Below are 14017 nucleotides of genomic sequence, written 5' to 3'. Positions count from 1 at the left end.
CGGCGCACCGTTGAACCAACGTATCCATCACTGTCCATTACGAAACAGAGAACCGTCTTGGCGCAGCCGTTAGACGCGTCGAGAATCGAGCGGAATCGCAGCGAGCGATGGCCCTTTTCAGTTTTTTTTCCTCTTCTCCCAGAAACCCACGTATCGCCGAACGATTTCACGGGACCATGACTCTGTCATCTAAATTCCGCCACCGATAACACTCTTCTCCTCCTCCTCTCCCTCCCTTTGCCATCTTTCTTCTCTACTGTCCATTGCGTTCCTTGTTTTCTGTCTTTCCTTGTACGTTATTTCTCGCTATTTCTCTATCTATCTATGTATCTACTATTTGTCTCTGCCGACTCTCACTGTTTCTTATTCGTTCGTTCTTCTTCCTTGTTTCGCCCGGCGAATGCACACTGTGCATTCTAGTTCTTCCTCCTCGACCGTAGACAGCAAGTCTCTCTGTATTTCTGTGGAATTTCCCCGAGCACCGACTGTTCGTTCATCCCCCGGATTCTGAGCCGTTGTCCCTCTCTCTTCATCGTGGCAGCCACCGCGTAACCATTGTCCCATGAAATTGGACGTCATTCACGTACCGGATGTCCATGACTCTTTCACAGGACGCGCATCGCGGCGAGACCGTAACGACCAGGAAGCGGAAACTACGAACGCGCGGCCGTCGATTTTTCCGCCAACATCCGCTGCTCTCGATTTCCGGCTACACGCGATTAAATTAAACGATCAAGTCGAAGACGGGTAAGATCGTACGCGTCCTCAGAAGCCACGCCGATCAACTTGCTTAAATTTCTCGTAGCTTCTCCGTCAATTAAAATGCGCAGAGAAATGCCGATTGCAAACGTTGTTTTCTAAAATTGATCTTGCAAAGTGTGGTTATTTGTATACATAGACGTGCTACTTTTTCACGGTAAAGAAATTCGTGAGAGTAAATCGCTTGGTTTTTGAAGAACCACGATTACGCTATGCGTAATTGCTACGTGGATGGAGAATTTCGTGAAAACTGATGTGGATCTGTTTGACTTCTGATACGCTCGTTTAACCGTCTATTAACCCATTTGCATCATGGCCTTACTTAAGAGGAATTCTTCATGGAGTTTATCGAAAATTTACTGTTCAAAACGATTGGTAGATGTTACTTCGCAAACATCGCGTCTTATATTCTTTATAACAGAGGAAAAAAGTAAAAATTATTTATTTAAAAAAGAATCATTTAGATTAAAATGGAAGTAAAAGAGACAGTCGCAGCACGCGTAATAATAATAATAATAAGTAATAATAATAATAGCGCGTAATAATCCGCGCTTGGTGATAGAAAACAGTCGCAGCGCGCGGATTAATCCGCGCTTGGATGCAAATGGGTCAAAACCTGCAATGATTTGCATCGATACTTAGACGTCACGATGATCGGAAGATTTTTATTTCATATACAGCGATTCGCTAAAACTGTCGAGACACTTGCCACAGAAAATTTCGATGGACACGTTATATGCGTTATAGGGAACTCTTTGTATTAATATTGTAACGGGGTACGATGATCGTGATGATATTTGTAAAATCTGAAAATAGTTGGAAAATGTACGAGCATAGAATTTGCAAGACGTTTGTCATAAGCATACGCTTCGCAAAGATTACCAAAGCGGACCGATCTCTATCACTAATTTATATATTTAAAATCACTATTCACGCTGTATAGTAATTTTTAATTAAGCACATATTTACATATAGCAATTTCATAACTAAGAATCTCTAATCGTAATTTTTGTAAAATATGTGTTTGTTACGATTATTTCGTAACTTCCCTGTATATTCTTATACTCGTTTCAAACCTTACGAATATGATCGTGACGACCGTATTATACAAAATCTTGCCTACAACGCGCATCACGTATTTACAGAAGATTTGCATAATATTTTCACGAACCACTGCAATTTTCTTATATTCGATCATCGATATCTATCAAAGTTCCCACGATCTCGAAGGGGAATAAATTGTTCGCAACTACTCGTCCCTAACGTCCAATCGTTCTCGAAAATTTTCCAGCAGCCTAATCACGTTATCGAGGGATACAAGGGAAAACAGGCGCGGACGGGCAAGTCCCTAGCGTGTTACAAGGCGCACGTACGCAGGTGGCAACGTTTTCGTAGCAGCGTGGCATCGTTTCGCGTAATTACTTAATCCGTTTACTCGCGCGCCAGCGGCCACGAGCGCGGAATACGAATTCGCGTTTCCAGGCGGTGGTCACTCGCGGCGAAATAATTGCGCTCGCAATAAATACACTGGCGGCTAATTTTATTCGCCGCGATGCTCGTTGCCGCGGTCAGTTATTAGATCAGCATGATGAACGAGCTGCCATGGCTGAGGACAGGGTGCGTGAAAGAGACGAGCGGCCGTTCCAGGGTACGTGCGCTTTGTCTCCGAATTCGCGGACAAAATTACCGACGTTCGTAATGAATACGACCCCCCCCCCTCACTTTCTCATCTAATTGCACCGGTTCATTGTGGCTGGTATTTTTTTAAACGTTCATCCGAATTATACATAGAAGCGAGCTTCCGGAAGATCGAGATTCCTCGTTGTACGTATCCTGGCACCGTGTTCTTCCAGTTATCAATTTATTTTTCGATAGAAACGAAAATTTGCCAGATTTCGATCCGATTACTTCGTTGTAGAATGGAATACTATCGAGCATGGATTGCAGTAAACAGTTATCCTTCGTTTTATTAGGTTGTCCAAAAAGTGTCTTTTACGAACGCGTCTTTTACAACGATGCATTTTTATACAAACATGAAACCTAATCTGTCGAACGGTGTGATATTTATTTTGATAGAACAAAATGGACCGTACGTAATTCGATAAAATAATATAAAACGAAAAGTATTGTGCTTCCATTATTTCCTTATAAAACGAAAGAAACTTTCCGGACGACCTAATAGGAACAAAATTCTGATACGTCTTATGCGTTTCGTTTAAGAAAATATCTGCATAATTTTTACGGAAAGCAATGTTATTTTTGGGAACTTTTTTAAAAAGAAGTTATGGAAATAAGTTATTTTACGACGTGTATTAGAAAAAGCTCCATAAGATAAATCAAAGTATCAAACTATTCGTACTATTTAACGCCGTAGAAACATACTTCTCTTTACTGGTTTTGTAACTAAGATATAATGTACCAAAATTCGATATCAGTTTCATGAAAAACAAGTAACTCGACGTTTCATTAATTATTCGTATGCAAATCGCAAATTAATCGTTTCTGAAAGTACGATAATCGGCGAAAGGATTAACTCGGCCAATTTCAAAACCTAAAAACATAGTCAGTGCGGATAAAGGGAAGCATCGTGGAAGAGGAACGGTGCTATACAAGTGCTTGCGTATTACGCGTATCCTCGCGATGCACCGTGAAGAGTGAGCCAACGTGATAGCGTGATAGCTCGTTCATCACGACGATCTAATAACCCTGTTGTACGGAGGGTAGTGCGGCAGTGTGCCATGTACAGTGCATAGTGGCGAGATGGACGGCTCGCTTTGTTGCAGAAATTACGGGATTCCTGGCCTCGGTGGCGAATCATCCGCTCGACCCCATCCTCTTTCGCTGGCTATCCCGCGCCTGACCCTTGGCCTTCTCTTCGTCGCGTGCCTGTCCATCGTGACGATCTCTGTCACCGGTCCTTTTGTATCTCTCCTCTTTTGTCTATGATCGGAACGAGTCATCGTCGAAGTTCCACTTTTCGGCAGAACCATCACCAGCCGATATTTGTTCGGCTCGAACACGATAGAATCCGAAATATGCTGTTCTCTGACCACCGGTCTCTTTGTAGCTTTTATGGCTGTCCTGTGACCGCATCCGGAGCCAAGTGCACGAACGAGCGCGAAGGCTGTTCTTTTGTTTGAATTTCGATCGTTGATGCAGCTGTACATGGCGAGCGTAAATTCGCGGTACAGACGAAGTCAGAGAGATTCTATGGTCGAAAGTAAGGCGAATTTGCTTTGAAGGCTTCGTCTCTGAGAAAATGAAAGCGAAGAAATATTTTTGCTCGAAGGGATTACGATTGATTATGATTTATCACTTTCGGTCGAAAGTAGTAATCGTTGATTATGATCTATCGATTATTCTTCGCTAGTAAAATTACGCAGGATTATAGGGATTTATTCTATACAACACGATTTACTCTACGAAAGTTCAATCGTAAATGTCAGAATAAATCTATTCTAATTGGTTTCGTGCTTTTATTTTAAGATACGGGAGATTGATAACGAAAGAATTTAGTTGACTGTTTCTTTGCTCGCAATCGCATCTTCGGTATGTAAAGCTAATGCTTTGAGTCATTAAGGTACATCCTTTTAACGTCTCCATAAATATTCGCTAATGCGTTCGCAAATGGCACGTTTCTCTTAAACATTCATCAAACCAACTACCTTTTGCGCCGAATAATTGCTCGTTGCCAAACATCGACAGAATAAGTCGAGAAGAAAGAACAAGTCAACGTATATAACGAAGTCACTGATTGGATACAATTATTAGAAGCTTAAATAAGCTTAACCAAGTAGAAACATATTTCACCAGTATATTCACGATAGCTGTATTTAATTATACTACTAGCGAAATTTCAAAAAGTTTCGTATAACGCGCATGTAGTAGGTACATTCGTAAGAACTTTCTACAGTAAGTGCACTTTCGTAAAACTTTCAAATATTTAAGCCCTAAAAAATAACGAACATTTTCGACCGTATCGTAAACTTTGGAATTTTCTATTTCACGCAAAGATTGCTGGAAAATCGGTGGATTCTTGGGTTGTTCTCGAGGACGCTGACTGAGCTTGCAATCGGATCAGGAACTGTGCCGCATTGCGGGGTGCAGCTGCCTCTTTCTTTCTCTTTCTCTTGTGCTCTCTCCTCCTTCTGTTTGGTTTCTTATCGTCCTCTTCGAACGTGTATTGATAGCACGCTGGAAAGCATGTCATTTCAAGGATGCCTTGGTTACTTCGTCCTTTGCCCTGTAATTAGCACAAGAATTACGGAAGCCCGACCGTCATTGATATTTCATCGCCGAAGCAAATCCGACATGAAAGAAGAATATTGAACGAGCGAATTTTATGTATATCCCTGGGCATGCGACTGACAAAGCCGATTTTAAGCTCCCTAATTGCTATTTTATGTCAATTAAACGCAAGCGTTTGTTTGACTGGCTCGGCCAAATAATTCCTATAATTAATTACCATCCGTTATTTGTATCATAAAAAAGGCAAAGAAAGCTGGAAGCTTTATAATTTACAATAAAATTATTCGCAAGTATATATAGCATCGTAACGCACTGCTTTACGTGTTTCATATTCTTCGTACGATAAATGAATCGGACGACATTAAAATTAGAATATCTTTTAAACTAATCTCGTTCTTCGACCTAAGTGTACTATAATGCTATTTTTTAAAGAGAATGAAGAGACGCGTCGATCGATGTATACGATCGATTTGATATTTCAATTTGAGAAATAGGGACGACGTTAAAATTTTCAAAAATCTTCAGCTCTTGATTTTTTACGGGAGGTCGCGCATTATGAAGTAAAATAGCGTTTATTAATCGTTTATACTTTAAAGAATATGTAAATTGTGCGCGATAAATCTTAAAGAATTATTTTATAACGTGAATATTAAGACAAATTTTGTAAACGGAAAAGAGCAGAGGAAAATCAGTGATTGTCGTTATAATCGAATTATAATTCAAGTACAATATTCTCTCTTTGTATAATAAGAAGGAATTAATTAAACAGCGTATCTACTAGTCAAATAAATTATTTGCTTTTCTATGATTCTATTTGAATATGTATGTAGTTGCGTTACTTACGTAGTAATTCTTCTTATCTTCGCGTTATTAACGAATTCCTTACCCATGTTTATCGACACGAGATATTGTCTTTTCCATTCCTTCCCAAGTCACTATCACCGACGATAAATCGAGGTCGAATCCGCCGCGGGAAATTTCATTCTCTGCTCAATTTATGCCCGTTCGCAGCAAACTATTCGCTAGATACGCGCTTGTAAACACTATTCGCGAGGACAGGCTATGGTGACTTACAGTGGAAGTTGGCGCTGAGCGAAAGAAGCATTCGTGTGTTTACCGTGGCGCCGACAAAGGAAGCGTGTCGCTGGAAGTTTATGAAACACGACGCAGTTTATCGCAGGAGAACTGGGCGCGAATCGGTTGCACACAAATTCCGAATCTTCGTGTTCTCTCATCGGACGTACATTGGCTTGCTCATATACATATACCTTGTCCATATCCATAAATCACCAGACACTTGATAAAATATGGATACAGGCGACTTTCTTATTACGAAAGTTCGCACATTATGAAATAAAATAGCGTTTATTAATCGTTTATAATTTAAAGAATATGTAAATTGTGCGTACAAAATTTTAAAGAAATATATTTTCTTTTTTTTTCAATCAACAGCGTGTCGATATCGTCTCTTGAACTAATTGTAACATTCTGTCGATTATTTCTTTGTAATATTTCCGCCGTGATTATCTTTCAACCTTCTCCAATAATTGTCATAACTGTGTTTCTCTAGTTTATGCATTTGCCTTGCTCTTCTATTTATTATATGCAATTTATTATAATTTGTCTCAGGAATTTTCAAACAGATGCTTATGGATGCAGTGAATTTTTTAATGTTTATTCCGATTATACATGCACGTGTTTAATCTCGCATTCGAGTATTATCGTAAAGCGGCTACATATCACAAAATTAAACAATAGAATAAAGCGGGAAAATTAGATTCATGTTGTATTGTTATAATAACCATTGTACTGAAAATGAGTAACAGTCCGGTGATTTATGGACAGTGGTGTAAGTACATCAACAATTGTCACAGACGATTTCTAAATGTGCATTGTGTGGTTTATGTAAAACATTCTGAAATTTCATTATCATTATAACGAGATACCGTCATTATGATCGTATCGACGACGATACAGATTGACGAGCTCCGCTTTTTATCAATTTCTCAGTTTCATGGTCCAGTCATATGATTAATATTGAACTTTCCGAAAATCAAATTATCCGTTTCAATAAATTCGCTTGTTACAAGAAGATTTCATAAATAACTTTGAATAAATTTGAAATATTAATCACATTGTATTAAAATTATAAATTGAATAAATTTTCATAAATAACTTGAATAAATTCCAAGGAAATTTTTAACAAGTATTCGACATATTCTTCTTTGTTTCCTGATTTATAGGGTTAATCAACTAATTACTCTTTTGAGCGGTTCAATCTTATCAAAAATATCTACAAGTTTTTAGTCATCGCAAAAACACCAAATCTGCTATCCGTCATTTTTACGGTATTGATAGTTCTACCGTTGAAATCTTGCCGTATTTTCCGCTATTTATTTTTAAATAATCGTCATCCAAGTCGATTAATATATGCGCAGTTACCGATACCATTACGCAAACAAAATGCAGCAAGTAAAACAGCGCGCACCTCGCAGCCAGATGATTTGTCATCGGTCCGGTTTTCGACATGCACGGGCATAAATTTCGAATTGCGGAAGGAGAAATCGCGCGTCGTGCCACGACGTTTCCAGACTGGACAATTTATGAAATTGCAGTACCGAAGTAGCTGAATATTTCCCAGCTTCCCGACGAGCTTGTGAAAACACGTTACGTTCGGTTCCCTCTGCCAGCTTCTCCGCTGTTTACGATCTATCACGAAGTTGGAATAATCGATACAAAGAGTGAAATTTATTCCTATACGATAGAAAATATCGTTTTTCGTTCATTGAAAATAAACATTCCATACAAACTTGACTAAATGATCGTCAAGATAATTTTGATCCGAGATGATCGATTTCTACTCGCAAAAAAAAAAAACATTTTATGTCACCGATCGTTCTGAGCGATAAACTTGCGCGTGTTCTGATCGGCACGATTTCGATTTGACGAGGAGTTTCGTCACGATTCGGCGTATTTCGCGAGGGACAGATAAAAGAAAAGAATTTCCCCTTGTTCCTGGCGACAAATCGATTCCCAATCGTTTCGTCTCACGAAACGCTCATTACTCATTTCACGAACGAAAAAACAGCGGCAAATCCGATTCGCGTGATACGGGAAAAGAAGTCGTTCGAATGATTTGTCATCGATACAGTTCCTCGTAACGGGAACGTGAATTGCCAGAGTAATAGCATCTTTTTCTTCTCGTGGATCGTCAAAATGGTTAATAAAGGTAACAGCTTATTTATTATTTATCATTAATTTATTTAATATTAATGTAGGCAAATAATTAAGTTTGATAAATAAGTGGTAGCGTAACACGACGTGTACAGGCTCACGAAAGTATTTGAACACTTGCATATACCTTTTACAAAATTATAGTGTGTCTTATACGAGATATTTTGAAATTTTATTAGCGCTGTTATGAGACTATCATGATTATATTAATGAGTCAGTGTAAATAAATATATTTAGAATATCTACTTTCCTTTATCCACCGGTATTGTTGAGATTTTGATAAAAACTATACCAAAACAATACCAAGATTCCACTGTGTATCAACGTTGAATAATAACAATCATTAGACGATAGAAAATTATCGTTATTATGTCAATCGAATAAATGTGGAATAAATGTTTTAAAACTAACGTTATTTTTCATAATTATAGATCGTAGTATACACGTATGAAATCTTGTAAAGTAAGATGAAAAGCTTCGTTTTTACATGAACATTTTCGTAGCTCTGCGGCAAAATTCCGAGAACAAATAGTTTTGAAAATATCAAGGTATTCGAACTGACTGAAATGATACCGCGTGAATTGAATTAATCGTTGACTACATACGTATCGTTAAAATCTACGAACAATAATGAAGCAGTTTCTAATTTGATAGGGAAAGGTCGCTTGCTTTTAGAAATTAATGAAAACCCGAAAGCACGTTACGACCGCGCGAAAGAAAAAAAATATGGTCGCAATGTAGGATACCATAGGCTACGGTGCGCCATGAACTGCTGAATAATTTAAAAGCAGGTAATTCAGTACGTGGTCGTATCAAAGCAACTAACTTATCGGCAGAATAAAATATAAAGGTGTATGGCGAGCCAAACATACGTACGTACGCTGTACACGAGACGCATAAATAGAAGCTTAAATCTCGGAATAAATAGAAGGTTGTTCGTTCTGTTAAAAACTTTGCTTTTGCGATGTATCTCTTACTGATGTAAATACATTTTCTTAATCAAACTAAGAAACGACAATATCCTTATTCTTATAGTACAATTAATATATATTACTTCTAAAATTTTTCAAAATAAAAAGAAGTGTTTCTTCGAAAGTATATGAAGATTTCTAAGCTGATTCAAATATTTGCTCATTTCTGGCAAGATATGTTTTAAAATTACAAAATTACCGACAAATCGAGCTACAACGTTTATCTTTCATAATCGTCGTAATTGTAAATACGATTAAGATTTCGTACTATATTCGAAATGTGATGTCACACTCGACATAATACCGCAAAGGGTAATCTTAAACCTATACACGTAAAGACAATGCGAGGCAGACTCGTGAGACTGCCTCACTCGATGGCTGCCTTGTTTCCTTGTGCCATCACGTGACGTAATGTACACGAGGCAAACAAGCGAGGCAGGCTAAGCCGCAGTTACGCTTTTGACAAAATCGTACAATATACGTGCAAACTAAATAATTAAAAAGGTACTTTGGATCTCGTCGAAAAATAGACGATCTTTGGCTCGCTCTGATCCAGCCTCACCCTGACGTGAGAATAGTTTGAGGATTATTCTCTCGAGTACTTGACCAATGCAAAGAATCGCTACTTTCAAAGGAAACTCGCGATAATATAATTTAATCGTTCCATTGAATCGACGATTACGGGCCAAAGGTCTCCATGTGCAGTGCTATTAAATAAGTTGTTAGAACGTTTAATCGAGCTGGTGAAACTGTCGAAGATATTTGGACCCAGATCGAACATCTACAAGACGATAGCTCGTTCCCAAGTGGCCTTTCATCTCTGCTTGGTTCTTCCACGATGTGTATGTATGTATAACCAGTGCCTCGTTTCCCTACAGGCATAGTTAGTGGTAAGGTGGTGCGTTGGTCCCTCGAGTACCACAATTCAATTCCAAAGCATTTCGCTTGATTTACAGACTCGACCGTAGTAACCTTAGCTTCATCATGTTTCAGCGGTCTCTTCATACGCTTACCGTTGTAATATTTAACTTGTAATCAGATTTCTTCCCTTATCGTCAACTTCAAGTCATCGTGTATTAAAACATGCTGCACATTCGACATTATTGCGTCCCGAATCGCGCATATCGAACACTTCTAAAAATTTTAGATTTCAATCTTGTTGCACGTGTACTTTGCACTTGCATTTTGTAGTTGCGCTGTGTCCTTGCACTTTGCGCCGACATTTCGTGAACACTGCGATCTACTTCTTCAGGACAGGCCTGAAACGGAGATGCGGTTAGAACTTGCGAGTTGAGTTATCGGTTTGATCAACCAACCAGAACATCGCGCGGTATAAATGGAAACAACGGAAACCTTCAGCTTCAGGTCTGCTCTGAAGAAATACACTGCAGTGTCTACGGAACGTTGGTACAAAATGCAAGTACAAAATACAAGTGCAACAGTTACAGGATTGTTCTCGAAAAGCCAATATCCTGATGTTTACAAAAATCATTAAACATTAAAAATTCCATTAATACTGTAACGAGACGTTCTCGCAATTTGCTTAGAAATGCTTTTGTACAGTTTGTTAACCAATTAAACGGTTTGCAAAGGTTCGTGAACCACTTGTTCCACCAGTGAATACGTCACTTTAGGCAAACACCGGTGGCTTTGTAATGCTCCGAAGTCGAGAACGATAAATCTAATTTTAATTTTACGTTTATCAAAATTTTAATTGTACATACATCGTCATTTACGATATACGTATGTGTATACGTAAAACGAAAGCCCATATTCTGCGATATGATTATCAGCACAGCCTCTGAGTTAATTAGCGAGAGGATCAGTCTTTCGTTCATACGAACATATTATATGTGCATAATAAATAATATTTCTATTAAGCATCTTATAATTCATGCAAATTTGGACTATTCCTATGCATTTATTTCTGCTCAGTCTTCATTAAGACAGACTCAAAATTGTTGATTAATCGCAACGACAACATGTTTAAAGACAATTGGAAATTAGTTGGATGCCTATCGTCGCATGTCAGAGCCTGCGCCACGTTTAATATATCTCGTTAGTGTCAACGAGAATGTCAAGAACAATAAAACAGTATAGCGACCTTTTACATTATACTTAACAGAACAGTATTGCTTTCTTGCCTAATCGTGACCATTTCTGCATATCCGCGGTTCGCTTAATTACAATGTTACAGAACTATTTTCGTGCATACTATGTTTATTTTAATCTAATATTACGCATAGGCATTAAATACTTTACGATTGCAACCTGTTCTCGTAACTTCTACTAACTAAAAGTGTTACGATCGTTCGCGAAGAGACGCGATCGCGAGGAAACGCGTCAGCGAGAGGCGTAAATTCTCGCTACGATCCTGATAATGGATGCCGCGAATCAGTCGTTTTCCTGTTTCGATTAGGATAATAGAGCTAGTTCAAATGATTGTAACACTAAGCTTCTATATTTAACAATATTTAAAATTATAATTAACATGTCACAAATGATTAATTTGTTATTGTAGTTCGACTCGACTTTATGGTATTTCTCGACGTATTCGTTTGACTAGGCGACCTGGATTTTATTCCTCTGAACCTCTTCATGCATTCGGTTTGAATCCTCAAATGATACTGACTGCCCTTCGATTTTTTCCTTTGTCTTCTCTGGAAGACGATCCCCACCATGCTGGACTCTCGCAACCGTTCGCGCCTATGATCACGTATGCCACCTTCTTTGTGTAGATAAATAACGGACCGAAGGCGAATCGATGTTTCTAGAACTCTACACTATGCGACTAGAGAACTATGGCGCCCATCGCCACATTGTGTATATTTCGCCGGTCATGTAAAACGAATATAAAGCCATATCAAAACCTGTTTGGACCTATGGGATCCAACTATGGGGAACAGCGAGTAATTCCAACATAGAAATTCTCCAACGATTCCAAGATCCTTAATAGATGCATCTTGGCATGTTACCAACGAAACAATACATCGTGACATTAAGATACCCACAGTTAAAGAAGAAAAATCCAAATTCATATATATTCAGATATAATATAAGAGTTAACAACCACCAAAACCCATTAGTTACCCAATTACTTGACACGACGGATCAGATCCGCAGATTAAAAAGACGATACCCTTTAGATTTGAGCATTAGATTCAACTAGAATCAAACATACTCTAATAATCCAAGTTACAGTACCACGCCAAAATAATTTACTTATAATTCTCAATGAGAATTGATTGTAAAAAGTCTACCAAATAAAAAAAAAAATGTAACAAGATCCGTCTGTGACACTGTAGTACCAAGGGAGACGGTTATGAACACGGCCTGTAGTAAGCCTCGCGGCGTAACAAAAAGAGTTAAATGAGAGACAGAGAGACAGAGACAGAAATAGCGGATGTAATGTTTATTTTTCCTTGAAGAGAAGCTGATAAAGAAAAATGCAGGAACATATAAAAGTTTCCCTTGCAACAAATGTTTCAGTATGATAGTAGGCGCGCATAAGGATCAAACAGTACTAGTTCAACGTTCAATTAGTATACATAGATTCTGTCAAAGCTTAGAAGATTATAATATAGTGCTTGAAAGGAACCATGGCGTCAAGTTCGCGAGTGCGGAATATCCACCACTACATTATGTATGAAAATATACTAAAATTACATACTATGGATCCGAATTCGATTATGTTCTACGATGACGAATGGATCTCATATAATGACGACGGTACATACCAGATCGAGTGGTCAAATGATAATTGTAAGTCTGAAGTAAAAATGGAGCAACTTGGAGTTTGGTGGAATAAAACCGGGATTATCGAATATTTTGTTAAACCACCTACAAGTTCCACAAACGCACTGCTTCATACATCATTTGACAACGCAAATTTAAAGCTGCGTAAATTCTGTGACGATTCACAATATTCTGCCAAACAATTATATTTAATAGTAGACTATACAAACCCACAGTTCACGGTGGATACATATAAATATATAAGAGCAAAAAACTACACGATTTTTTCGTTGCCACCGGGATCTGAACAAGACACACCAACCAGATCTTATTTGTTCAAAGCCTTTAATCGACATATTCAAAATAAACATAAAAAATATAATGGAGATATAATAAGAGCGATGGATGACTTTTGTGAAAAAACAGAGGTCGCATTTTTTGTGAAAGGAATCGATACTTTTTTTAATAGTTTCAGAAAACATTACGATGAAAAAATAGAAATCAGATAAAGCTCAACATGTTTACCCCAAGTGAGTTTGACTTTATAATAATATATATAATTAATGATATTTATATTATCACATATAACTTTTCAGGTGCCATTTGGATTCTTAAGACGACTTTACGCTTTGTACTATTTGAATGCTTACATACAGTTAAAACACTTTATTATGCATGATATTATTCGTGATTTTTGCAAGAATTAACGTAAATGTATATCAGCAAAGAGATTTCTGTCAATAAATCAAATAAAAGAAAATACTTATACTTGTACCGATAAATTATTTCATATTAAAAACATTATCCTAACGTTTCCGAAGTTCCCATTTTTATATTTTTTAACTCGATCGAAAATTCAAACATGCAACATTCATATTATAAATACGTCTGAAAAATTTCTTTTAGTATCATTCGTGTAACGCGTGTGACGCGATAAAACGAGCGATAAAATATTTTTAATCTCACGACGCGATTCAAGTTCCGTTTGCAAACACAAGCAATCGCAATGCTGTTCTTTTACGTTTTTCGTCATAATTTTGCCATAATTATATCTCGGGAATGCAACAGAG

General features: G+C 37.8%; 2 protein-coding genes across 2 annotated transcripts in view; both read left to right on the top strand.

Moving 5' to 3' along the window:
- LOC117208097 (E3 ubiquitin-protein ligase MIB1-like) overlaps positions 1 to 14017 on the top strand; it is a 159764-nt gene that overhangs the window by 55176 nt on the left and 90571 nt on the right. The window lies entirely within an intron of this gene.
- On the top strand, positions 12687 to 13703 carry LOC117208098. Its single transcript, XM_033448958.1, has 2 exons — positions 12687 to 13477; positions 13544 to 13703. The coding sequence occupies exon 1, from the start codon at positions 12812 to 12814 to the stop codon at positions 13454 to 13456; it is 645 nt and encodes a 214-aa protein (XP_033304849.1). The 5' UTR covers positions 12687 to 12811; the 3' UTR covers positions 13457 to 13477; positions 13544 to 13703.

This window comes from Bombus bifarius, unplaced genomic scaffold, assembly GCF_011952205.1.
Source record: "Bombus bifarius isolate JDL3187 unplaced genomic scaffold, Bbif_JDL3187 scf7180000008056, whole genome shotgun sequence".
NCBI classification, from domain to species: domain Eukaryota; kingdom Metazoa; phylum Arthropoda; class Insecta; order Hymenoptera; family Apidae; genus Bombus; species Bombus bifarius.
Note: the sequence above shows the minus strand (reverse complement) of the source record. Positions and strands in the feature narration are given on the sequence as shown.